Genomic DNA, 23,907 nt, shown 5'->3' with positions numbered 1-23,907 from the left:
GGGTTGAGTTGAGTTGTTGGATATGCTTGTGCTTCAACCCTTCTACCCGAACCAAAGGGGTATGTTCTTGGTCAGAACTCTTTCGGTTCCCGTCCGTGGCCCTTTGCTTTTTGATGGTTGGGTACCTACGTGTCCAACAAGCGAACTATTATCAGTAGATATTGTAGGGTTGGCCTCGCTTGATTCATGCTCTTCGATGTAACATGTAACTTTGAAGCGGTTCCCCGAGATTATGTACCTTGCTATAAATGTATGAGCCATGCCATGAGCTATCAGACCCGGGTGTTCCCTTTCGGGCGGGGCCGGGTGTATCTGGTCAACAAAAGAAGCCAAAGGCACAACAGTTATTCAGCCGTTCTTTCTCTCAGGAACAACATGTCGTCGATATGTCGTCGTTGTTCCTGGTTTGAGCATTGGGGGTGCCACCATTCCAGAACCTTTGTGTCTGTAAGAGAAGGGCCGGTGACTGAGGGGGAAGGGTTACTTTGATGGGCAATGGATCTGAGACTGTTGTGTTCTGGAATCCGTCTAGATTGTGGCGAGTGCTTCCCTTGTACTGCGAATGGATGAGTCGGAGAGAATCACGCATCCAATCCCTGTGCGACGCCACAGAAAACCAAGTCTAAAGGTACATGCATATTGCATTTGTGTGGCCTCGTGTGAACAGGTCCGGAAATGCACTGTGTTACTGTGGCTGTAGGTCTCCTCCACTCCCCGGCTCCCTTGGGTTTCTGTTGTCTCACTTCTCCGCTCTCTCACAGCGCCTCCACAATCAAAACTATTAGGTAGAGCCCGCCCAGAGTAGAGAGGGGACCCATTGGATCCTCTCACACAGTTTGGCTGGCTGGGCAGGTAATTTTTTTTTTAGTTAGGCGATCGACGAGTTGAGCTTGGTGCTTGGTGGGCGGCCCAACAAGTTCAAAAAGTGAGAGAGGAGACTGGACCGACCGAGGGGGACCTGAGCGACCTCCATACTACTAGTCTACCTTTACCTACCGCCCTCTCTCCTCCGTCTCTCTCACTCCCGTCTCGCTCGCTCTGTTTTTGTAGGTACAAGCCCAGTGCCCAAATTTTTTCAACTTATCGCCCCCCACCAGAATTTAGCAAACGTCAACGGCCGCTGCTTTCTCAACTTCCTTTCATCCCTCTCCTCTCAACCTCACCTCGTCCCCAAAAGACGTTTATCACAAGCGCCTATTCGGATCTCTCAATATCAGACAAAATGGCCGAGCCCATTCGTGGAAAGCGTGCTCAGGACGCCGTGGCTCCGTAAGTTATTTCTTTACCTTGCAATATCAATCTTCTGCCTTGGATTGTTTGTTTCTTTGCTTGCCCGCCGCTTCACGATCCACGATGCTAACTACCCCACCTTCGACCAGTACGCCTCAGAACACACCCGCAACTGCTGCTCCCATCTCTTCCCACGCTCAACAGCCGGGCGTTGCTAGTATCAAGGAGGGTGAGTATCTCTTTTTGGTTTTTCATGACTTATCATGAACCAATCCCTTCGACATCAATATCATGGTCTAACCCCGATGCAGAGGATCTGGACCGTGCCGCCGCGGCTTCAGTTTTCGCCCAAAACCCCAAGCTTATCCAGATGATTCAGGGTCGCCTCGGCTCCCTCGTGGGCCAATCTTCGGGCTACATCGAGTCCCTGCCCGCTCCCGTCCGCCGACGTGTCGCTGGTCTCAAGGGCATCCAGAAGGATCACTCCAAGCTCGAGGCTGAGTTCCAAGAAGAGGTTCTCCAGCTCGAGAAGAAGTACTTCGCCAAGTTCTCCCCTCTCTACGAGAAGCGTTCCGCCATTATCAACGGAAAGACTGAGCCTACTGAGGAGGAGATCAAGGCCGGTGAGGAGGACGATGAGCCCGAGACTGAGGATGCTGCCAAGTCTGAGCAGAAGTCCGATGTCCCCGACAACGTTTCCGGTATCCCCGAGTTCTGGCTCTCCGCCATGAAGAACCAGATCTCTCTCGCTGAGATGATCACTGACCGTGATGAGGCTGCCCTCAAGCACCTCACCGACATCCGCATGGAGTACCTTGACAAGCCTGGTTTCCGTCTCATCTTCGAGTTTGCCCCTAACGATTTCTTCAAGAACACCACCATTACCAAGACATACTACTACCAGAACGAGAGTGGCTACGGTGGTGACTTCATCTACGACCACGCTGAGGGTGACAAGATTGAGTGGTTGCCTGGCAAGGACTTGACTGTCCGAGTCGAGAGCAAGAAGCAGCGAAACAAGAGTAAGCGATAATTTTGGGGGATGCCCCCTTGGTTCTTTGAACTTAGCGACTAACCCAACTCTAGACACAAAGCAGACCCGAATTGTCAAGAAGACCGTTCCTACCGAGTCATTCTTCAACTTCTTCTCGCCACCCAAGGCTCCCACCGATGACGATGACGAGGATGCCGAGTCCGACATCGAGGAGCGCCTCGAGCTCGACTACCAGCTCGGTGAGGACATCAAGGAGAAGCTCATCCCCCGCGCCATCGACTGGTTCACCGGTGAGGCTCTGGCTTTCGAGGAGATCTCCGACGATGAGCTTGATGGTGCCGATTTCGACGACGATGATGATGAGGACGAGGATGACCTGAGCGAGGAGAACGATGACGAGGAGGAGTCTGACGACGACGTACGTTACCTCGCGGCAAACCCTTTGCTCACTTTTAGAACTAAACTAACTTTTATCTGCAGGATGAGTCTGGCAAGCCTAAGCAGGAGGCTGCTGAGTGCAAACAGAGCTGAGCGGCGCGATAGAGCGCGACGTAACGCATATTCTCACTCATGACATGATTGGCTTTTATCGGTTTTAAGGATTTCATCTAAGTCACCGACCTACTCAGGAAAAAAGGGCGGGCGGTGAACGACGGGAAGAAAAAGGCTACAGAAATGGGAAGCGGTTGAAACAGGTCGGCGATCCAGCCGGTGCCGTTTTTCAGAACAAAAAAGGTAGCATCGTCATTTGATAGGCATCGTTTGCAAGAAAAAAAACCTATGGTTTTTGCGAGCAAACTCTGGGACTGGAAACCACGTTGATAGACAGACACACAGCCAGAGGGCACAAGTCGGCCCCGCGCGATTATTATGTTGCCCTCCTCTTTTTTGCAGCCTTTTTCTCTTACTTCGTTTTCAGGGGTTCTCTGTCTTGTGTTTTACTTGTTTTTGCAAATAACGCTGATTTTCGTTCCTGGCATGGATGTAAGGTAGTGACAGGAGGGATGGTTCTTACAGGGAAGGGTGCAAGGGCTTACCAGGTGCATAATATATAGAGAATGATTCTGCCATAATGCAATAAGTTGTATGTTGTTGCAGTAATATATCGACTTTGTCTGTGTACTCTTGATTATTCCTCTTAGTCTCTGCTTTCTGTGTTTACTGTGTTTTGACGTGGTGGCTTCATACTCGTGTCTATCGAAATGCGGTGAGATCGTTATTACCACCACAAAAATGCAAGACATGTTTGGAGTCGACGCCACGACGACAATGTCTCAGTTGTGACCCGGGGGATATGCATGGTACGTCACAGGACGGCGAGTCATGTTGTTTACATAGGCTGTGTTGACTATGATATATCCTACACTCATCATTGGCGTCTCGTAATATTGCTTGTATCCCATAGACTTCCTCAAAGTTTCAGCTGTGTATCTTTCAAAGCACACGGCTTCTTGATCAGTAGAAGACCACCACTGATCTAAGTCTCTAATCGTTATCCAGTCTCTGAAAGATATAAACTGGAATATCATAGAAATAATACTTTACTGTCAACCTATAGGGTAGGGTATGATTGGACAAAGGTGCTTCATCGGATAGCTGACTGACAAACCCTCAACTCAATCGCACCCGGGACCAATTATGATGAAACATATCAGTACGTTAGCTGACTTTAAAATACACTGATAGAAGATGAAATGTCAACATGATTGAGTTGACGGATGAAACCAATAAACGGACGTCCGTCTGTCTATCCGCCGCTCAGCTCCGCTGCATCCCGCGCCGGCCTGCATATCCTCCGACTACGCCGCACACCGAATAGAATCACCTCCGCCAGCGGGACTGCTAGAAGCGGTAACGCACTGCTGTACCTATCCCTAGCAACCGGGCGCCGGGAGATGCAGAGATTGACGCCATTGCGTGACGGCATGGTGGCATTTCCGGTCTCGGTCAAGGGCCAAAGTGAACAAACAACCGCTGTCACAGCATTTTTTTTTTAAGTGGTTCTGTCCAGGGCTGAGTGTATTGTTAGCGGCGTGGTAGCCCAAAACGCCGAAGGGTATATTCGGCTTGTACCTCGTTTTCTTTGTTATAAATGGTCCAACGAACTGAGCGAGCTCTTTCGTGGCCGACAGCGGACTAATGTACGTAAAAAGTTTTCCTATGCCAAAGGTGTCACGTCCGCAATGTTCCACTCCCACGTTCATGTAGTGTAAATGCGACTAAGAGCCGCAAGGGTACCCCGAACGAATGCTCTATTTACTTGTAGATGCCCTCTGATTCGGCAGTGATGGCATCAAATGCCCAGGATGAGTCAGTTTGCGGAAGTCGGTAGACGTCTATTTGCCTGAATTCTGGTGCTGCATCCGGCCCGTCGCGACCTGAATTGTCAGCACTGGCTAGACTGGAGTCATCTCATCATAGCTCATAGGTAGATTTCGGTGGCATCATAAAACCAATTGACTCCCCTCATCATCGTCCGAGTTCCTTTCTAGTATTCTAATTTCTCAACACACCATAATCTCATCCTTTCTTAGATAGCGGGCAATACTTTGATACCTCCGCTGTTCACATTCAAACGACCTTAGCTCTCCAATTCCTCCCTCCGAATCTAAACCCCCCGCTGTTTTACGACCCCTCCACCCTTCTCCAACAACACCACACCGACCGCGACCGTTGACACATTTCATCATGACGCCTGCTCCCCAAAACATCGCCAGCAACCTCTCTGCTGCTGCCCAGCGCGGCGAGGTCTCTCACAGCTGGGATAAGAACGTGGCCACCTCGCCGCTTGCTTCTTTCCAGTCTCCTCCCAGCTGGAGCGCCAACCTCCCTAACCGTGGCGCGCCCAAGAACTTGAAGCCTTTCAACACCAAGGATATCAAGATTCTACTTCTCGAGAACGTCAATGTCACCGGCCAGGAGATCCTGAAGGCCCAGGGCTACCAGGTCGAGGCCCTCAAGACCTCTCTTCCTGAGGACCAGCTCATTGAGAAGATTCGGTGAGTTCGCAAAAATACCCCGCCATCCCTCAACTTTTTTTTTATGAAGTTGTGCTGTGCCCCTCCATCGACGGCTTCACAAATACCCCTCGTCCATGAGCTCCATACACCCCACCATGAATACTAATAAATGGTGATCACAGTGACGTCCAAGTCATCGGTATTCGCTCCAAGACAAAGCTCACCGAGAAGGTCCTCCGACAGGCCGAGAACCTCCTCGTCATCGGCTGCTTCTGTATCGGTACCAACCAGGTCGACCTTGAGTTCGCTGCCAAGAATGGTATTGCCGTCTTCAACTCCCCCTTCGCCAACTCACGCAGTGTCGCTGAGCTGGTCATCGCCGAGATCATCGTTCTTGCCCGTCAGCTTGGCGATCGATCCAACGAGATGCACCGAGGCACCTGGAACAAGGTCAGCTCCAAGTGCTGGGAGATTCGAGGCAAGACTCTGGGTATCGTTGGCTACGGTCACATTGGTTCTCAGCTGTCCGTCCTCGCTGAGGCTATGGGTATGAACGTCATCTACTACGATGTTATTACCCTGATGGCTCTGGGAACTGCCAACCAGGTTCCTACACTTGAGAAGCTCTTGGGTGAGGCTGACTTTGTCACCCTCCACGTCCCTGATCTCCCCGAGACACGCAACATGATCTCTACTCCCCAGTTCGAGCAGATGAAGACTGGTGCCTACCTGATCAACGCCAGCCGTGGTAGCGTTGTCGATATTCCCGCTCTCATCAAGGCTAGCCGTGCTGGCAAGGTTGCTGGTGCTGCTCTTGATGTCTTCCCCGCTGAGCCCGCTGCCAACGGTGACTACTTCACCAACGACCTCAACGCCTGGGGCGAGGATCTCCGAAGCTTGAGGAACCTTATCCTGACACCTCACATCGGTGGTAGCACTGAGGAGGCTCAGCGTGCCATTGGTATCGAGGGTAAGTGCACACTTAGAACATCACATTGAACTCATCACTGACACCCACATAGTCAGCGAGGCTCTGGTTCGCTACATCAACCAGGGTATCACTCTGGGCAGTGTCAACATCCCCGAGGTCCAGCTCCGTTCGCTGACTTCCGACGAGCCCGATACCGCTCGTGTAAGTCTATGCCGAAACCCGAATTTGACATGCTCAATATTAACCCAAAATCATAGGTCATCTTCATTCACCGAAACGTTCCTGGTGTGCTCCGAAAGGTCAACGAGATTCTCGGCGACCACAACGTCGACAAGCAGATTTCCGACAGCAGAGGCGACAACGCCTACCTCATGGCCGATATTAGCAGTATCAAATATGAGCAGATCAAGGACATCTATGACAGTCTTGAGGCTCTCAGCGGTAAGTTGAGTCAAGTGAGACAAGCTCAATGCCATAAACTGACAGTTCGCGCACAGCTCGCATCATGACCCGTATCCTGTACTAAGAAAAGAGGCATGGATCACTCGGTGGTTGTGAGGTTCAACCCTTACCCTTGAACTACGATAACTTAGTAAAAAGAAACGCAATGCGACCAACAAACGCACGGGACTTTGAATGCATGGAGAAGGGGGAAATAAAGGGGGCGGCCCGTTCGTTTTGATCCGGTCCTTGATTCCCGGACGCGGTTGACGCATTGATGCATTGGCTAAGGTCAATGAAGGCATGAGCAATTCAAAACCCCATGTCGCGACTGGATGATCGTGGCTGGAGGAGGTTTTGCTATGGATGATGCAAACAGAGTCGGAATCGCCAGATACGGGTACGTACTCCATTCTTGAGCGTGGATCAAATCAAAAGGGGGCTGGTTTTTGCGGCTGGTGCTTGATTAAGTTAAGGTAAAAGCTCGCAACCGACTGGTTGGGCTAGTCGGTGGCACTGTATGGAGTAATATGGCATGGATGAATTCAACGAACAGAAACATTTGAGCTTCAACGCAACTTAGAATACCAAAATAGGACCAATCCGGTGCGAATCGAGAGGGGATCCCGAAGGACCATCACTTTGTTGACCTTTATGTACCTCTGTAGGCTAACTTCAGTTCCGCGAAAGAGCTGAGATAAGCATGCATAGAGTTCGTCAACTGTTGGCGTAAGCTGCAGAGTCGTTTGACGTCAAACTATGGCTTGTCGATAATAAAATGTTGGGGATATGAGGTGCATTTGCATAGCCGTGCGGTTGCCGAGAAGTTCGGACCTGAAGAAGATAATGTACCTTCGGAATTCGAGGTTGAATCTGTGATACTCTCGGCGAACAGGCTCCTCCGAGCTGCCTGGCTATTACGATTGTACCTTGCTGATCCTTCAAAAATGTCCTTGATGGACTCAGTTCCTAGTCTTGGGGTTATGGTGGGGATATATTAATCGGTTACTAGGGTTCAAGAGTTCCCCAGTATTTTTTGGAATTGGCATCTCCTTTTTGGAGGATCGGGCCTTGTTCATCAATGTGACCGGCGGGTTTCATCTTTGGGCTTGTTGATTGACTATTGAAGTCTGAGAGAATTGGTTCATGATGATTGGTATATCAACTCTGGCGAACCATGGCATTGCGATCTTTGTCTTTCAGAACACCAAGTCAAACTTCAAATATTCTAGGAGTACATACGAATTGTGTCCAGTAACTGCACAGTCCCTATACACACAGCTTTTGTGATCGTTACTGCAAATACAGTCGGTGAAGTTGTATCAAGACAGTGCGATTTCGATCTCGGAGCGTTTGATCGTCAAATGTCAATTAAGGGGCCTGCGGCGTAACATTTTTTGAGCATTAGCTCCAACAAACCCCAATAATTCCTATGTATCTGTCCTCAGTGACAGTCTCAGTCTCACCACGGGCTGATGTTCATGTCCAATTCCGTGACATGGTAAATCATGACAGACACAGTGTCGACTCAATTCCAAGAGCTATCTCTAAGAAAATGCATGCATTTGTCCTTCGCTTGTTTCTCACCCCAGATCCAAGGAAGACAAGACAAGGTCGAATACGCGGACGGGTCGGCCCCTCATTGGCTCGCGGGAGTGTCCAGGCAGAGAGAGCCCCTAATTCTTCTGAAGACAGGAGCTTCCAGGAACTGAAAGGCTGGGTGGGCGTCGTAGAGTTGTAGGTATTCAAATCGATCGTGATTGGTATCTCGATGCTAGTGATGCACTGTAGAAATACCAATGGCTGAGCCCCTAGGTACTGCATTCCTCTAACGGCGAATGCCCCGCCCCCCTGTTCCTCGACCTCCAACGTGCCCCGTGCGGCTGCAGTGTCCATCCGGCCCTTTCAATCAGGAGCAAAACGCGTGCTGGCATCACCGACCGCATCCATAACTTTTGACCTATTCTTCAAGGTCTTTCCTTTTGCCTTGCCTTTGCCTTGTGCGGATTCTCTAATCTTGCCCGACCTCTTTTTTGTCGGCGAGTTCTTTGTGTCCTTGTGTGGGAAGTGAGAAAAAGAGTGTACAAAGCCCGTTTCTCCCGCCCTTTTCAGGTTCAGGGTCCTTTTCTACCACCCACCTTCACCCACCGTACTTTGGATTACGGGGCACCGGTGTACCCAAAAGTTGGACGATTTGCGCAAAGCATCCAACAACCGTTCGACCGCACACTTTAAACGATTCAAGATCGCATAACGCCTCCTTGCATTTGTCATCAGCGGCGTTTTGACGACCACAATCTTTCCCCGGCAGGCCCCGTTGCTTCATCTACGAACAGCTGCTGGCGAATGTCTGCCTCCTACCGCCATTCAGCCCCTTAGCACAATAATCGCCGATACCGCTTCGACATAGTCGCATTCACCTCCTGTTCCTTCACTTACCGGCCTTGCGCCCGGTCATATCGCCATCATGGCATCGGCCTACGAGGTTGGCACAAGAGCCTGGCAGCCAGACACTGCTGAAGGTTGGGTTGCTTCAGAGCTCATCAACAAGACCGTTGATGGGTCCAAAGTCAAACTGACCTTCCAGCTTGAGAATGGCGACGTGAGTTTTCTCTCTAACTGCGTTCAATGATGCTATTGGCGCTCACTGTTTGGGATCACGAAACTGACAGGATGTTTCTCATCTAGACCAAAGATATCGAGGTCACTGCGGAGGCCCTACAGAGCGGTAACGATCCGTCTCTCCCTCCTTTGATGAACCCGACAATGCTCGAAGCAAGCGACGATCTTACAAATTTGTCCCATCTTAACGAACCTGCTGGTATGTCCAAACACAAGATTACTTTCCGTGGTCTTGGGACAATGGTGCTGATACCTTGTAGTTCTACAGGCGATTCGATTACGATACTTGCAAAAGGAGATCTACACCTACAGTGGTATCGTCCTCATTGCCACCAACCCCTTCGCACGAGTCGATTCGCTCTACGTTCCGGGCATGGTACAGGTTTATGCTGGAAGACAGCGAGCGACACAAGCTCCCCACTTGTTCGCTATTGCTGAGGAAGCCTTCATGTAAGCCCGCATCTTCACATGCCTTCCCCACTCCATACTGACCTGTGGTTCAGGGACATGGTTCGCGACAAGAAGAACCAGACAGTAGTTGTCTCTGGAGAGTCTGGTGCTGGTAAGACTGTCAGCGCCAAGTATATCATGCGATACTTCGCTACCAGAGAATCGCCCGACAACCCCGGTGGACGCTCCAAACGAGGAGCCGAGTCCATGAGCGAGACGGAAGAGCAGATCCTTGCGACTAACCCTATCATGGAAGCGTTCGGTAACGCCAAGACGACTCGAAACGATAACTCGTCGCGATTCGGAAAGTACATTGAGATTATGTTTGACGAGCACACAAATATTATCGGTGCCAAGATCAGGACATACCTTCTTGAGCGTTCTCGATTGGTTTTCCAGCCCCTCAAGGAGCGAAACTACCACATTTTCTACCAGCTCGTCGCTGGTGCGTCAGACCAACAGCGCGAGGAGCTTAACCTGCTACCTATCGAGGAGTTCGAGTACCTGAACCAAGGAAACTGCCCAACAATTGATGGCGTGGACGACAAGGCCGAGTTCGAGGCTACCAAGAAGTCCCTGTCGACAATTGGTGTCACAGATGCCCAGCAAGCTGACATCTTCAAGCTGTTGGCTGGTCTTCTGCATCTCGGAAATGTGAAGATCACTGCATCGCGCAACGACAGTGTTTTGGCACCCAACGAACCTTCATTGGAGCGTGCTTGTGCCATTCTCGGTGTCAAGGCCGAGGAGTTCGCCCGATGGATCGTCAAGAAGCAGCTCGTTACCCGTGGCGAGAAGATCACCTCCAACCTCAGCCAAGCGCAAGCCATTGTTGTTCGAGATTCCGTTGCCAAGTTCATCTACTCAAGCTTGTTCGACTGGCTTGTGGATATCATCAACCATAGTCTGGCTGCTGAGGAAGTGTTGAATAGAGTTGTCTCATTTATTGGTGTTTTGGATATTTATGGTTTCGAGCATTTCGCCAAGAACTCTTTCGAACAGTTCTGTATTAACTATGCCAACGAAAAGCTCCAGCAGGAATTCAACCAGCACGTCTTCAAGCTGGAGCAGGAGGAGTACCTCAGGGAAGAGATCGATTGGACCTTCATCGACTTCTCCGACAACCAGCCTTGTATCGACCTGATTGAGGGTCGCATGGGTATTCTGTCTCTGCTTGATGAAGAGTCTCGTCTCCCCATGGGTTCTGATGAGCAGTTCGTTACTAAGCTTCATCACAACTTTACTCCCGACAAGCACAAGTTCTACAAGAAGCCTCGGTTCGGCAAGTCTGCTTTCACCGTTTGCCATTATGCCATCGACGTCACCTACGAATCTGAGGGCTTCATTGAGAAGAACCGAGATACCGTCCCTGACGAGCACATGGCTGTCTTGCGTGCCACAAGCAATGAGTTCTTGAAGACTGTTCTTGATGCCGCCTCAGCTGTACGAGAAAAGGATGCCGCCTCATCAAGCTCCAGCTCCGTTAAGCCCGCCGCTGGTAGGAAGATCGGCGTGGCTGTCAACAGGAAGCCCACTTTGGGAGGTATTTTCCGATCTTCGCTTATCGAGCTTATGAGCACCATCAACAATACTGATGTCCACTACATCCGATGTATCAAGCCTAATGAGGCCAAAGAGGCATGGAAGTTCGAGGGACCCATGGTTCTTAGCCAGCTTCGTGCTTGTGGTGTCCTCGAGACGGTTCGCATTAGTTGTGCTGGTTACCCTACTCGTTGGACATATGAGGAATTTGCCCTTCGTTACTACATGCTTGTGAAGTCTGATCAGTGGACTTCGGAGATCCGCGAGATGGCCGATGCTATCCTTAAGAAGGCTCTCGGAACAAGTAGCAGCAAGGGTATGGACAAGTATCAGCTTGGTCTCACCAAGATTTTCTTCCGAGCTGGTATGCTTGCTTTCCTGGAGAACCTCCGCACAACTCGACTCAACGACTGTGCTATCATGATCCAGAAGAACTTGAGAGCCAAATACTACCGACGACGCTACCTTGAGGCCCGTGAGGCCATCGTTATGACCCAGGCTGCTATCAGGTCATGGAAGGCCAGGAAACAGGTCCAGGAGCTTCGCACTATCAGGGCTGCTACTACCATTCAGCGAGTCTGGAAGGGATCTAAGCAACGCAAGGCCTATCAACAAATCAGGAAAGACATGGTTCTCTTCGAGTCTGCTGCCAAGGGATATCTTCGACGAAAGAACATTATGGAGGAACGTCTCGGCAATGCTGCTCTCAAGATCCAGCGTTCTTGGAGATCGAGAAGACAATTGCGAGCCTGGAGACAATACCGCAACAAGGTTGTCCTCATCCAGAGCTTGTGGCGCGGAAGAAGTGCTCGAAAGGACTATAAGAAGATTCGTGAGGAGGCTCGTGACTTGAAGCAGATTTCTTACAAGCTTGAAAACAAGGTCGTCGAGTTGACACAGTCTTTGGGCTCAATGAAGGAGAAGAACAAGGGTCTGGCTTCGCAAGTGGAGAATTACGAAGGACAGATCAAGTCTTGGAAGAAGCGACACAACGACCTCGAGGCCCGAACCAAGGAGCTTCAGACAGAAGCCAACCAAGCAGGTATTGCGGTCGCCCGCCTACAAGCTATGGAAGACGAGATGAAGAAGCTCCAGATTGCCTTCGACGAGTCAACCGCCAACATCAAGAGGATGCAAGAGGAGGAGAGAGAACTCAGGGAATCTCTGCGAGCCACAAATTCAGAGCTGGAGACAGCCAGAAGGTCAAGCACACAACACGAGAAGGACAACATGAGTCTCAGACAGGAGCTGGAGTCTCTGCGGGATGCCCTCGAGCTGGCTCGAAGGAATGCCCCCCTCAACGGAGAGCTTGCCAACGGTACCGCCCCTGCAGCTTCGGCGCCTTCAGGTCTCATCAACCTCGTCTCGTCCAAAAAGCCTAAGCGTCGGAGTGCCGGTGCGGAACCGCGGGAGCTTGATCGCTTTAGCGGTACTTATAACCCTCGGCCGGTTTCCATGGCTGTTACTGGCACGGCGCATCGTCAGAACCTTTCTGGCTCGACCTTCCTACCTGGCGTTGATAATATCGAGATGGAACTTGAGACGCTTCTCGCGGACGAGGATGGCCTCAATGAGGAGGTAACAATGGGATTGATCCGAAACCTCAAGATCCCCTCACCCAGCAGCACTCCTCCTCCTTCGGACAAGGAGGTGCTCTTCCCTTCATATCTCATCAACTTGGTTACATCAGAGATGTGGAACAACGGCTTTGTGAAGGAGTCTGAACGTTTCTTGGCCAACGTGATGCAGTCCATCCAACAGGAGGTGATGCAGCACGATGGTGACGAGGCCGTCAACCCCGGCGCCTTCTGGCTATCCAACGTCCACGAGATGTTGTCGTTTGTATTCCTCGCCGAGGACTGGTATGAGGCTCAGAAGTCGGACAATTATGAGTACGATCGTCTTCTCGAGATCGTCAAGCATGATCTTGAGAGCTTGGAGTTTAACATCTACCACACTTGGATGAAGGTGTTGAAGAAGAAGTTGCATAAGATGATTATTCCCGCCATCATCGAGTCCCAGTCTCTCCCTGGTTTTGTTACCAACGAAAGCAGTCGATTCTTGGGCAAGCTCCTGCAATCGAACTCAACCCCCGCTTACAGCATGGACAACCTGCTCAGCTTGTTGAACAGCGTCTTCCGTGCCATGAAGGCTTACTACCTAGAGGACTCCATCATTACACAGACCATCACTGAGCTTCTGAGATTGGTGGGTGTGACAGCGTTCAATGACCTGCTCATGCGACGAAACTTCCTCTCATGGAAGCGTGGTCTCCAGATCAACTACAACATCACCCGTATCGAGGAGTGGTGCAAGAGCCACGATATGCCCGAGGGTACGCTCCAGCTGGAGCATCTGATGGTAAAGTTCAACCTACTCACTACGTCAAGGACAAGGCTAACAACTGTACAGCAAGCAACCAAGCTTCTTCAACTCAAGAAGGCCACCCTGAATGACATAGAAATCATTCAGGACATCTGCTGGATGTAAGTACTGATGCCCATCTGGCCTAACTCGCATACTAATGACTGTAGGCTATCACCAAACCAGATCCAGAAGCTGCTCAACCAATACTTGGTTGCCGATTACGAGCAGCCTATCAATGGCGAGATCATGAAGGCTGTTGCCTCGCGCGTGACGGAGAAGAGCGATGTTCTTCTCCTACAAGCCGTCGATATGGACGACAGTGGTCCTTATGAGATTGCTGAGCCTCGAGTCATCACAGCACTCGAGACTTATACTCCTTCTTGTAAGTAACACGAACCCTTTGGCACAAACATTCCAAAGCTAACATATTTCAGGGCTCCAAACTCCTCGTCTCAAGAGGCTAGCCGAGATCGTGTCGGCACAAGCCATTGCGCAGCAAGAGAAGTTCGACTATACCGATGGCGAAGATTACGAAGACGGGCAGCCACAACATCATGAGCTCGCCGGCGTTGATGAGGTGGAAGTAGAGCAGTAGGGGATAATGATTAGGCATTTCGAACGCACATAAGGGATAGAAGCCGCATTTTCAGGGTGTTTGATGTCGAATTTTCTAATGGCGGCGTGTAACTGAAAACAGATCTGAGGGTATTCTCCTTGTATTTGGACGGCATCATGTATACTGAGCGAGAACATATTTCACCTCTCCGCAAGCCGGTGAGGATATTTATACTCGACTCTATTTTGTAAGATGAGATACGGCTGTATTGGAGAGTCCGAGAGATGAGAGTACGAAGCGATATCGTGGTTATTTATTCACTACTCATGTGCCATTGATGATAATCTGTGATTGTAGATTGTTGAAGTGGTGATGCAACTATCGAATCTATCGCCTCTTTAGTTGCATGGAATTTCTCTGCATAGCAACATTTTGAAGGTTACCCAAACTGAAGAGCCCATCAATCTCTGCAACCATATCCAGACGACAAAGCAGCCAAAATGACCACACGAAAACTACCTAATATCATTATTACGGGCACGCCCGGTGTCGGAAAGACGACTCACTGTGAGGCTCTCGCGGAGCGAACTGGACTGCGCCATCTCTCAGTGAACCAAGTTGTGAAGGACAAGGAGTGCCATGAGGGCTGGAGCGATGAGTTTCATAGCTTTATTGTGGATGAGGACAAGGTGAGAGACTATTATATCATTCAGAACTGAGATTTGGGATGAAACCAAGTTCTGGAGGGTATGCTGAGAATTTGTGCTGATACTATTACAGTTGCTAGATGCTATTGAGGACGATGTCAAGGCTGGTGGATGCATTATTGACTGGCACGCCTGTGATCTCTTCCCCAAGAGCTGGATAGATCTGGTTGTTGTGCTTCGAGTTGACTCGTCAACACACTACGATCGTCTTATCACAAGGTATGTTGCTCATTACACAGCTCTTGTCATTTCGTTCTGGCTTTGAGTAGAGAACCATACATTTACTGACTCTGTATTACAGAAATCTACCCCGAGTCCAAGCTTCCAAGAAAACATCGACTCTGAGATCATGGAGGTTCTCCTCCAAGAAGCCCATGAGGCTTTCGACGAGGAGATTGTTATTGAGTTGACTAGCAACACATCTGATGAGATGGACACAAACGTTGATCGCATAGTAGCTTGGCTTGATCAGTGGAAGAAGGACAACAGCGAGGAATGACCAAACTTCACAGACAACCAAAAGGGACGGATATTTGCTACAGGGGGTTACTACAAAAGTCTTTGGCTGGGATATTTTGAAGCGTGGACTCGGTTGGTGAAAATAGATTTTTAGATGCAAGCCTAGGGCAGGCTATGAATTGACATGAATCGTTCTACTGGTGGTTCCGTGCCGAATAAGTGCATATTTTCATGTACAAACAATCACAGTCATAGTGGGGAGCCTATTGTTCAGCTCGATTGTCTCCAGCTGCTATCTCCCCTTCAAAGTCATATCCAGTCGGTGAAATTTCTACTTTGCTTTGTTTCCAAGCTCTAGACTTTTACAAATTTCAAGGACGTCAAAATGGCTGCGCACAAAGTCAACTTCATCACCGGCAACGCCAACAAGTTGCGCGAGGTCAAGGCCATTCTTGAGCCTGAAATCGAGGTTCTGAGTAAATCTATCGATCTCGAGGAGGTTCAGGGCACACTTGAGGAGGTTACAGAGTCAAAGTGCCGTAGAGCTGCTGATCTGGTATGTAACTATCTTATCTATTCTACAAACGCTGTAAAGAAAATGAATGTGCTTAACAATAAAATACAGGTGAAAGGCCCCGTCCTGGTTGAAGATACAGCTCTGTGCTATAACGCTCTGAGCGGTCTTCCTGGAGCGTACATGTGAGAGTTGATGCTAGAACGCTGAGAAATACGAATGCTGATGGCTGTAAAGCAAGTGGTTTATGACTTCGATCGGTCATCAGGGCTTGAACAACCTGTTGGCTGCTTACACTGATAAGTCCGCTGAGGCTGTCTGCACTTTTGGGTACTGTGCTGGACCTGGCGAGAAGGTCATTCTCTTCCAAGGCCGATGCCCAGTAAGAAACTCTCGAGTTCTTTCACCGTGACTGTGCTGATATATGATACAGGGCAAGATTGTGCCTCCCCGAGGACCTCCCGATTTCGGTATGTGTTGAGAAAAGAATACATAGAATACATGCTGACATGTGAAAAGGATGGGATGCCGTCTTTGAGCACGAGGGCCAAACGTATGTAAAGTTTGAACCCAAATGATGATCTCTGCTAACTCTCATAGTTTTGCTGAGATGGACAAGGCGGAAAAGAACAAGATCTCCCACCGTGGTCGAGCTCTGGCCAAACTTCAAGCTTGGTTCAAAGACCAGCAGTAGATTGTAGAGGATTACGATACAGCAGCGTACTTGGTGAGGCTAGAGTCTTATAAGTATAAAGGTTAGATGCAGTCAAGGACGGGATTACTTACTAGAGCACCTCATATTGGTTGTACTTGCGAAAGTAGTGAGAGCCACGACGATATGGCTGCAAGAAACTATCGATTGAAGAGGGCTTCTGACGAACTGTTCTGCCGATGAGGTTTCGGATCTTTGTAGAATCACGAAAACTAGGGTCGAATACCAATAGATTCGCCTGCCCGTCCATTTGCCTCTCGAAGCCGACGATTGTCAAAGAGTGTCCTGTCTACATTTAGTGCCTGGTAAGCATGCTGGCGGTTTGAGATGTTCTTACCTGGGTGTTGTAGGTAGATTGGTGGCAGTTCCGTATGATGAATTCGATCTTCGACGCTTGTGATACCTCCATGAAAATATCCTTCGATAGCTTCAAAGAGACGTTGTTTCGACTTGCCGCGTTCCTGATCCTTAAATGCTTGAACGGAGCAACTGTTACTGTTAGCCGCCTGTTGACTTTCTCATAATGGGTAAACTCACGGTATCTCCAAGCTGAGAAACACAGCCTGTGCCTGGTTCCTGTCAGTCACCTGACTTCATACAAGTAGAGAGGATTATGTACCTCTGGTGTGCCAATGTATTTTCTCGTCCCCTTTACGCCCCCGGTTTCCGCCCTTCCCTGGGCATTGATACCCATGTCCCAGGCATTCTCAATGAGATCTTGGATCTGGAAGATGGAGGGAAATGTGCGTCCAAAGTGATTCGAGCCTTCTCTCTGGGCTGAGATGATGTTTGAAGTGAGCATCTGGATGTTTCGATAACCACAGAAACCGCCTGCAACTGTTAGACACCTCAGATTACACAGCATTTGTAGACTTGCCTTCTCGTCTCAATTTGGAAACATGTTGTACCGCAGGGTGACACAGGTAGGCATACTGTGTTGAAGGACTTTGTTCCAAAAGCTGACTTAGAACAGGCAGAACACCTGAAGTCGTTAGCTACTGCTGGGGAACGTTACTAGATGGGACTCACCATCGTTGACAAGCTGTCCTTCATCTTTCAAAAGGTCTACAAGCCAAGGGGGCATCTTTCTCTCATGCGCAAACCTGCCAAGATCAGATTTCTACTCTCGTGTTAGTCACCACATAGTCAGTATCAAGAATAATGTAATATCTCACCCCCAGACGAACGTTGGATTTAGCTCGTTCGCCATTCTTATCGCGACTTGAAGAGCCTCTGCTGGTAGTCTTGGTGATACCAGCATCCTCTCTCTTGGTCTTGTGCCGTGTCCTACTACTGCTACTGCTACTCTCCTTCCCATGAGAGCTACGCCCAGAAAAGAGGTACTTCCACGCCTGGATAGCGCTGACTTTCTTGTGCTTCCGCTCTCTCTCTCTAGTCGACGGCTCCGGCTTCCGAGCCACAGTGGGAGTCTGTTCCGGCTCTGGCTCGGGGGTGGCGTCCTGCGCCTCGAGCTCGTGAAGCTCAAGATGATAAGCTAGCTCGTCCAGCTGAAGGATCTCACCGCAACCTTCTGGACATGAAATGGGATCTCCGGAGGTGGTGAGTGGTGAGCCGTCAGCGTCTGGGTGCTGCTGCTCTATGTGCTAGTCAAGGGGATCAAAGTCTCAGTCTCAGCTAAACTCAACGCAAGCGGTAAGAAAGATCGGTGAGAGACACACTAGAATGAGTTCATATTCGCCTTGGCCCGGCTTGAAGCCGCAGAAGGGGCAAGGATCCGAGTTGGACATGGTGGTTGATTATTTCATGAATTAAGACGAGGGATGAGAAGGTTGAGTTTAGGAGCGAAGAGAGAGTGTTTAAAATGCAAGACAGAGAGGAAGTTCTATATGTCTATGAGTTATCAAGTGCAGCAATTGTTTTGGCGTTGTCTTTTTGGCTGCGACAAAGAGTGATTAAGGTCAAGAACAAAGAAAGAGTTCGGCGCGGTGTGAGTGAGTGATTCAGTCTGAGCCCGTGAGTGAGGCTGTGATGGTGGTACACGTACCACGTCCCTCCTTCTCTCCAGGGTCTCACAGCGTATTCAAAGTCAAATCACGGGAAGGGCACAGCCTGAGAAATGCTACCATCAACTAAAGCTTGAACAACACCAACCACTATACTTAAGTACTATTATTTACGGATACTTGAAAATGTAAAAACAGCAAACACATACAGCAATGCCAAGTCAGTCACAACCACATGGCGCAACGTCGGTACCACAACAAAGACCGCGGATCTCTTGATAGCGTCCGGATGATACCCTATTGCATTGTATAGCGGGACCATCCGGATAGAGTCAAGTTCCCGTCTAAACTGGATCTCGCAGTACAGTACAAGAGGCAGTACAAGAACAGACCGCTCATGGAGGGAGGGACTAAAGAACTAGCCAAACTAACAAGGCATCACGAATTGTTGGGAACCAATTATCAACGACACCGAGAACCTGGTGCCTTGGATTTGTTCTAGAAACTCGCTCCAAACAAGGTACGTATCGGTAGTTGCAGCTCTCTACATCCTTGCAAGTGTCATTCAATCTCCTCTATCAGTCAGTCATTCAAGCGGTCATGAATCAGGACATTCACCAAGTCAGTCAGTCAGAGTCAGATAGTGCAGTACAACAGAAATTTTCTAATAGTAAGTAAGCAACCAATCCCAAAAACCTCCTGACCTGACCCGGCCTGACCTGGACCCCTCCATTGATTTGAACCATGTACTCTAGTTGTTAAGGCAGGCAAAACAAGAAAGAAAATAGCACACCAAAGTTTGGTAGAAATCGACATGGTACGACTTGATACCCTTTCTGATAGACAGCAACGGAGAATTTAACCAAAAGAGGGCACCCTATTCAAGGCCCTTGTTGTCTCAGCCCCGAATCACCTTGTGACCCCTGTGACTGTCACCCGTCGTGGGACGGCCTGGTCTGGCCTGGCCTGGTCAGAACTTGTGGACCGCCCCGCGGCCTGAGAAGACTGGATCGTCATCATCGTGATCGTGATTGTCTGGCAAAATGATATGCCTCTTTGAACAGCATTCACAATTGTCTTTTACATGAGAATGCAATTGCTCTTGGCCGGAGCCTCGCCTGGGTTCTGCGACTTCTCAATCTGTCCGATCAAGAGCTCGAAAGCCTTGCCCACGTTCTCGTTGTATCGCGCGCTCGCCTCGGTCCAGCCGCATTGTATCTTCTCCGAGAGCTTCTGTCCGTCTTCGGGTGTGACCTGTCGTTGCTCGGGGCGCAAGTCGCTCTTGTTGCCGACGATGCAGATGGGGACCGACTCGGTGCCCTGGTATTTTCTGGTCAGCTCACGAGTTGCTTGTCTGGTCGGGTTCTGAGAGTACTTACGAGGTGGTTGAGAATCTTCTCGCGGATGACCTGCACCATCTCAAAGGACGGCAGTGATGATACTGAGTAGACAAGCATGTAGCCATGGATGCCGATAAAGTGCTTCGAGTTGAGAATGCTGTACTCGTCCTGACCCGCTGTGTCGACGATTTCGGTTGAGTAATCCTGGCCCTTGTACTTAATCATCTTGCTGAAGGTATTCTCAATCGTGGGATAGTAGCTGTCGACGAAGTGGCCATCGACGAACCGTACCGCTAGAGACGACTTGCCTGTGATCCATCGTCAGCAAACGTAATTGAGCCTTCGGAATTAAATCGCCATCTGTTGAACAACTGATCAAGAGACTGAGAAATACTGACCGACTGAGCGGCTGCCGACAATAGCGACCTTTCTTTGCTTGGGAGAAGGCATCGTGCAACAATGCTGAGTGGCAATGAATCAAAAGTGAAACAGCGTCTGGACTGCGTATTCTCGTCGTTAAACCTCAAGTTGAGTATTCACGCTCGAAAGGAGTAAAAATTGGGCGTACAGAAACTGAGACCAACAGCGGGAAAAATAGATGAAGAAGAAAAAGAGAGAGAAAAAAGAGTCTCGTTGATGACGATGGTGAATGTATGATGTGTAACTTTAGTGGTAGGTATGGTACCTCAGCTGGTATAAGGTAAAAGGGCCTGAAACTTTAGGTGCACGTACTCATGTCAGTCAAATCAAATCAAATCAAATCAGATGCTACAGGTCTTCAATGCAGTAAAAAGGAGCCCATCTTTTCCAAACTAAGGTCATTCCTGATGGGCAGGAACTGTAACTCTACTGCAAGCCCCCCACCGGATCTTCTCTGCTCAGTGGGTGCTCTCCTCCAACAGGAACGGGAGCCCCTCCCCCTCCCTTTGCATCATACAGATAAAGATACGTAACTGTGCTGCCTCTCCCCTGTAAGTGACGCGTGAACTTGCAGGGTTAGTCTTCTTCACTTGATGCATAACCCAACAAGTATGCACTGAATCACACCGGGAATAAATTTCAACAAGAGCCTCAGATCATGCATGTGGTCGCAGAATTATGAGAGAGTTTCAGTATCAGCAAATATATGATTGTTCAAGTGACCTGGTATCGATTCTTCTTCTCATCTATACACTCTCTCGCTAGCAAATATGCCAGAAGTGGCTGTAATCCATCCGTCATACAAAGTAAAAAGGGAGAGTCATACTCAGAACATTGTCCCAAAAACGCTCCCTAGCTCAAGTCATGCCCATGCGTATATAATCAACTATTGTCGTCGCAGTCGTTGTAATTCGTTGACGAGCCCTTCCAGCTCCGTCACCTTGTTGTCCACTGATCTGTACATTCCGATGAACTCCTTGATCGATCCAATAAGACCTGGAAGTCCCTCGCTTCCCGCTTGCTCCTTAAGTCGTTGCCGGGCTGCGTCTTCCAGAGACAAGTAACCCAGCAAGACGGAAAGGTAGCCAAATGCCACGCTCAGCTTCGATTTCTCTACAGAGTCGGCCTATAACATGATTGTTAGTTTCAGATCTGTCGACATTGACGAGCAACCTCACCTCTAGCATCAAGGCCTGGTTCTGTAAGTATACTGTCACCAGACCATCCAGTTGCGCCCCGGTGATGTTCTCACGTGCGGGAGCGCAGTGTTCTAGTATGTTGATCGTCATACCGAGAACTAGAAGAAGCCCATCATAAGTCTCCTCCTTCAGACGTCGGTTGCTCATAGCGTCCAAGGCCGATTTGAAGCCGGAGAGAATGCATTTCGATAGACTCGACAACAGGAGCGCATCACTGAAGGCAGCCGCACCGTGTGTCGTGTTGGACATGTTGATTGAGAGCTTGAGAATAGCTACTTCGATGTTTCCAAGCTTGTCTGGCCATTGCTGGAGGCTGTTCTCGAGAATACGCGCCACCTGGTGCGATTGCTGCGCAATCCATGTGACTTCATTCGCATCGTTCATCGCCAGTCCTGACTGAGACTCCAGTATTGATATGACAAGAGCAGTCGCTGCGTCGGTTCTGGGGTTTGTACTCGTACAATGGGATAGGACGGTCTCAAGATCGCTCTCCACGTCCTTGACAACTACCGATGAGTGCATCGCATCGATGCGTTGACACACAACGTTCAGCAGCTGAAGTGCGAGAGTTTGAGGTGAGAGCTTCTCAGGGCGACGACCATGCCAGATATTCATTTTCTTGAGCGTAGTCTTGACCTCACTCAGAGAGGCTCTCGTCGTCTTGGCGAGCCTCAGTCTCCCCGAAGCGAGTTCATCAATGTCTTCGGGCATCCGTAAAAGGACAGAGAGCATTTGTCCCAGTCCATCATCAACAAGCTGTTGCAAGAGGTGGGCTGCAGGGCTGAAATGGAGAAACGTGACGAGAACGGCTGACAAGGCGAATCCGCAAATAATATCCTGTTCTTGACCGATGTTTGCCGCGACTTTATCGCGAGTTGCGTGATCCCGAAATTGACTGATGAATTCCTTGTTCTGTAGCTTCTGGGAAAGCTCTAGGAGCGCCCCTCTCCTCAATGAAGATGGAGAGCTTCCAGGGGTTCCTATCCGAGCAAGCAGGTCCTCCATTTCATCGGCAAAGCGATTGTTGGCTCCGGCTCTTCGGAGTTCGTGCACGCTCTTGATAGCAGGTCGAGCACCTCCGTCTCCGTCAATATTGTCATCGTCGTCCATGGCAAATGGGTCGGCATTGGCGGGTTCTGGCGGCGTAGCGAGAAGCGCATCCAGCTCTTCTTCCACCGTCATGGGCTTTTCCTGGCTGGGCTCACTGAGTTTCGAGGAAGACTCGGTCAGGATGGATCGAGATTGGCCGTACGTGTACTTGACTCTTCGGCTTTTGAGCGCGACCGTGGTGCGGTTTCTAGGTCGTATCGTAGAGTCTTGAGAATGATTCTGGGAGTTGTTTTGTGATTGTTGAGAAGGGGTCGCGCCTCCACTGTCTGTACCGCTGTTCGGGGGCAATTGCTGCTTGGGCTTCTCTTCTTCAGAAGCCGAGTCTTCCGACTCTGAACTTTCTGCCCGCTGAGCCGCCAACCTATCAATCAATCGCGGTCGTCGTTTCTTCGGTCTCGGAGATTCGTCATCGCGGTCCTTAGCCGTTGATTGCGCAGCACTTGAGCTGGGTTTTGAGGTTGGGATATCGGATTTGCTTCGGGGGAGGAGTCTAGATCGAACGTTCGACCTTTTTGGACTCTTCTTTGAAACTGGTAGTTGTGGAGGAGGGGCGCTGGCTTTGTTCTCATTTTCAGAGGCTCCAGCTACAGGTCGCTTTGGCAGTGTAGTCGTAGACTTCAACTGTTTTGGAGCAGTAGGTTTTGTTTCGTCTTCAATTGGGTCGGAAGGCGCAGCTTCTAGGCGCTTTCTTTTTTCTCGTGTCTGTCGCATCGCGTGGTTTTGGTTTCTGATCATCTCGGGCTTTCGCGCGAGCGGATTCATCGGGTCGCTTCTCAACAACGTGTTTTGGCGTTGGTTCGGATGTTGATCTCGGTAGCGACGGTTTTGATGGCTTCGCGACAGGTGCGGCAGAGTCAGGGCGGCTGCTCGGTGCAGTGAACGATTCGGTGGGTTTGGATGGCATCGCGTCGCGCATGAAGCGCTTGCGCACAGGTTTGCCATACGTCACCACCTTGCGCGGGACTGACGCTGTCGAGCTGTTTCGTGACGCCATAGTGTGCTCAAGTTCTATGAGCAGAACGCGACGGTTGGAGTGGTGGGTTTATATCATATAATGAGGTCTGTGGAAGTTGAAGGGATAAGATATGATGACGATACAGACGGTTGTGGAGGTAAGTCGCACCCGTTAGTGGCAAGTTGGTTTAACACGCTGGTAAATCAAGGGAGAAGGCATGCGGCGCGTTGCTACGGGTTCAGTTGCAAAAAGAAGGATGATAAGAGGAAATCTGATTCAAGGAGGCGAGCGCAATAGATGAATAATAGAATTGAAGATCTTTCACATTGAATCACAGTCAGGGCAGGTTGATCAATGAAACGTTGAAAGGCTACGGCAGCAGTGCCGTGTTTAGCATAAAAGCTTGGGTCACATTTCGGCTGTCAATAGAGAGA

General features: G+C 49.8%; 9 protein-coding genes across 22 annotated transcripts; 5 read left to right on the top strand and 4 right to left on the bottom strand.

Annotated features, from left to right (window-relative positions):
* Positions 1 to 586: 586 nt before the first annotated feature.
* FOXG_18100 (uncharacterized protein) lies at positions 587 to 1,484 on the bottom strand. Its single transcript, XM_018398149.1, has one exon. The coding sequence runs from the start codon at positions 971 to 973 to the stop codon at positions 869 to 871; it is 105 nt and encodes a 34-aa protein (XP_018234143.1). The 5' UTR covers positions 974 to 1,484; the 3' UTR covers positions 587 to 868.
* On the top strand, positions 716 to 3,405 carry FOXG_01426 (nucleosome assembly protein 1-like 1). 3 transcript variants are annotated; one of them, XM_018378250.1, is made up of 6 exons: positions 716 to 1,046; positions 1,098 to 1,269; positions 1,380 to 1,459; positions 1,542 to 2,252; positions 2,317 to 2,642; positions 2,705 to 3,346. In XM_018378250.1, the coding sequence occupies exons 2-6, from the start codon at positions 1,223 to 1,225 to the stop codon at positions 2,753 to 2,755; spliced, it is 1,215 nt and encodes a 404-aa protein (XP_018234141.1). In that variant the 5' UTR covers positions 716 to 1,046; positions 1,098 to 1,222; the 3' UTR covers positions 2,756 to 3,346. The 3 variants fall into 3 exon arrangements, with proteins under 3 accessions (XP_018234141.1, XP_018234140.1, XP_018234142.1); XM_018378249.1 differs by having other exon boundaries at positions 716 to 1,269; positions 2,705 to 3,405; XM_018378251.1 differs by having other exon boundaries at positions 1,098 to 1,459; positions 2,705 to 3,349.
* Positions 3,406 to 4,325: 920 nt separating this feature from the next.
* On the top strand, positions 4,326 to 7,980 carry FOXG_01425 (D-3-phosphoglycerate dehydrogenase 2; the record flags this gene model as incomplete). 3 transcript variants are annotated; one of them, XM_018378248.1, is made up of 5 exons in its annotated part: positions 4,326 to 5,223; positions 5,367 to 6,154; positions 6,207 to 6,316; positions 6,373 to 6,556; positions 6,613 to 7,980. In XM_018378248.1, exons 1-5 carry the CDS (start codon positions 4,913 to 4,915, stop codon positions 6,639 to 6,641), a joined length of 1,422 nt encoding a protein of 473 aa, XP_018234139.1. In that variant the 5' UTR covers positions 4,326 to 4,912. The 3 variants fall into 3 exon arrangements, with proteins under 3 accessions (XP_018234139.1, XP_018234137.1, XP_018234138.1); XM_018378246.1 differs by having other exon boundaries at positions 4,469 to 5,223; positions 6,373 to 6,634; XM_018378247.1 differs by having other exon boundaries at positions 4,692 to 5,223; positions 6,207 to 6,556; positions 6,613 to 6,624.
* A 461-nt stretch (positions 7,981 to 8,441) lies between these two features.
* On the top strand, positions 8,442 to 14,515 carry FOXG_01424 (uncharacterized protein). The gene is made up of 7 exons (XM_018378245.1): positions 8,442 to 9,158; positions 9,245 to 9,377; positions 9,439 to 9,628; positions 9,682 to 13,531; positions 13,583 to 13,656; positions 13,705 to 13,919; positions 13,972 to 14,515. The coding sequence occupies exons 1-7, from the start codon at positions 9,024 to 9,026 to the stop codon at positions 14,130 to 14,132; spliced, it is 4,758 nt and encodes a 1,585-aa protein (XP_018234136.1). The 5' UTR covers positions 8,442 to 9,023; the 3' UTR covers positions 14,133 to 14,515.
* A 14-nt stretch (positions 14,516 to 14,529) lies between these two features.
* FOXG_01423 (dTMP kinase) lies at positions 14,530 to 15,466 on the top strand. Its single transcript, XM_018378244.1, has 3 exons — positions 14,530 to 14,782; positions 14,874 to 15,019; positions 15,102 to 15,466. Exons 1-3 carry the CDS (start codon positions 14,594 to 14,596, stop codon positions 15,208 to 15,210), a joined length of 444 nt encoding a protein of 147 aa, XP_018234135.1. The 5' UTR covers positions 14,530 to 14,593; the 3' UTR covers positions 15,211 to 15,466.
* Positions 15,467 to 15,513: 47 nt separating this feature from the next.
* On the top strand, positions 15,514 to 16,846 carry FOXG_01422 (Ham1 family protein). 6 transcript variants are annotated; one of them, XM_018378239.1, is made up of 6 exons: positions 15,514 to 15,815; positions 15,885 to 15,958; positions 16,011 to 16,155; positions 16,207 to 16,243; positions 16,293 to 16,326; positions 16,374 to 16,846. In XM_018378239.1, exons 1-6 carry the CDS (start codon positions 15,645 to 15,647, stop codon positions 16,465 to 16,467), a joined length of 555 nt encoding a protein of 184 aa, XP_018234130.1. In that variant the 5' UTR covers positions 15,514 to 15,644; the 3' UTR covers positions 16,468 to 16,846. The 6 variants fall into 6 exon arrangements, with proteins under 6 accessions (XP_018234130.1, XP_018234133.1, XP_018234134.1 ...); XM_018378242.1 differs by having other exon boundaries at positions 16,207 to 16,326; XM_018378238.1 differs by having other exon boundaries at positions 15,568 to 15,958.
* On the bottom strand, positions 15,568 to 18,623 carry FOXG_01421 (uncharacterized protein). Of its 2 annotated transcripts, XM_018378236.1 has the most exons (9): positions 18,165 to 18,623; positions 17,661 to 18,089; positions 17,515 to 17,605; positions 17,363 to 17,467; positions 17,105 to 17,316; positions 17,023 to 17,054; positions 16,823 to 16,974; positions 16,560 to 16,770; positions 15,568 to 16,506 (listed from the first exon to the last, which is right to left on the bottom strand). In XM_018378236.1, the coding sequence occupies exons 1-9, from the start codon at positions 18,231 to 18,233 to the stop codon at positions 16,479 to 16,481; spliced, it is 1,329 nt and encodes a 442-aa protein (XP_018234127.1). In that variant the 5' UTR covers positions 18,234 to 18,623; the 3' UTR covers positions 15,568 to 16,478. The 2 variants fall into 2 exon arrangements, with proteins under 2 accessions (XP_018234127.1, XP_018234128.1); XM_018378237.1 differs by having other exon boundaries at positions 15,568 to 16,770.
* A 200-nt stretch (positions 18,624 to 18,823) lies between these two features.
* On the bottom strand, positions 18,824 to 20,659 carry FOXG_01420 (GTP-binding protein rhb1). Of its 3 annotated transcripts, XM_018378234.1 has the most exons (4): positions 20,358 to 20,594; positions 20,188 to 20,289; positions 19,829 to 20,097; positions 18,858 to 19,769 (listed from the first exon to the last, which is right to left on the bottom strand). In XM_018378234.1, the coding sequence occupies exons 2-4, from the start codon at positions 20,237 to 20,239 to the stop codon at positions 19,530 to 19,532; spliced, it is 561 nt and encodes a 186-aa protein (XP_018234125.1). In that variant the 5' UTR covers positions 20,240 to 20,289; positions 20,358 to 20,594; the 3' UTR covers positions 18,858 to 19,529. The 3 variants fall into 3 exon arrangements, with proteins under 3 accessions (XP_018234124.1, XP_018234126.1, XP_018234125.1); XM_018378233.1 differs by having other exon boundaries at positions 18,824 to 19,769; positions 20,188 to 20,659; XM_018378235.1 differs by lacking the exon at positions 20,358 to 20,594 and having other exon boundaries at positions 18,824 to 19,769; positions 19,829 to 20,188.
* Positions 20,660 to 20,879: 220 nt separating this feature from the next.
* FOXG_01419 (uncharacterized protein) lies at positions 20,880 to 23,893 on the bottom strand. Of its 2 annotated transcripts, XM_018378232.1 has the most exons (3): positions 23,642 to 23,838; positions 21,388 to 23,579; positions 20,882 to 21,335 (listed from the first exon to the last, which is right to left on the bottom strand). In XM_018378232.1, the coding sequence occupies exons 2-3, from the start codon at positions 23,458 to 23,460 to the stop codon at positions 21,096 to 21,098; spliced, it is 2,313 nt and encodes a 770-aa protein (XP_018234123.1). In that variant the 5' UTR covers positions 23,461 to 23,579; positions 23,642 to 23,838; the 3' UTR covers positions 20,882 to 21,095. The 2 variants fall into 2 exon arrangements, with proteins under 2 accessions (XP_018234122.1, XP_018234123.1); XM_018378231.1 differs by having other exon boundaries at positions 20,880 to 21,335; positions 21,388 to 23,893.
* Between the last annotated feature and the right edge of the window lie 14 nt (positions 23,894 to 23,907).

This window comes from Fusarium oxysporum, chromosome 5 (genome assembly GCF_000149955.1).
Source record: "Fusarium oxysporum f. sp. lycopersici 4287 chromosome 5, whole genome shotgun sequence".
In the NCBI taxonomy this organism is placed as follows: domain Eukaryota; kingdom Fungi; phylum Ascomycota; class Sordariomycetes; order Hypocreales; family Nectriaceae; genus Fusarium; species Fusarium oxysporum.
Note: the sequence above shows the minus strand (reverse complement) of the source record. Positions and strands in the feature narration are given on the sequence as shown.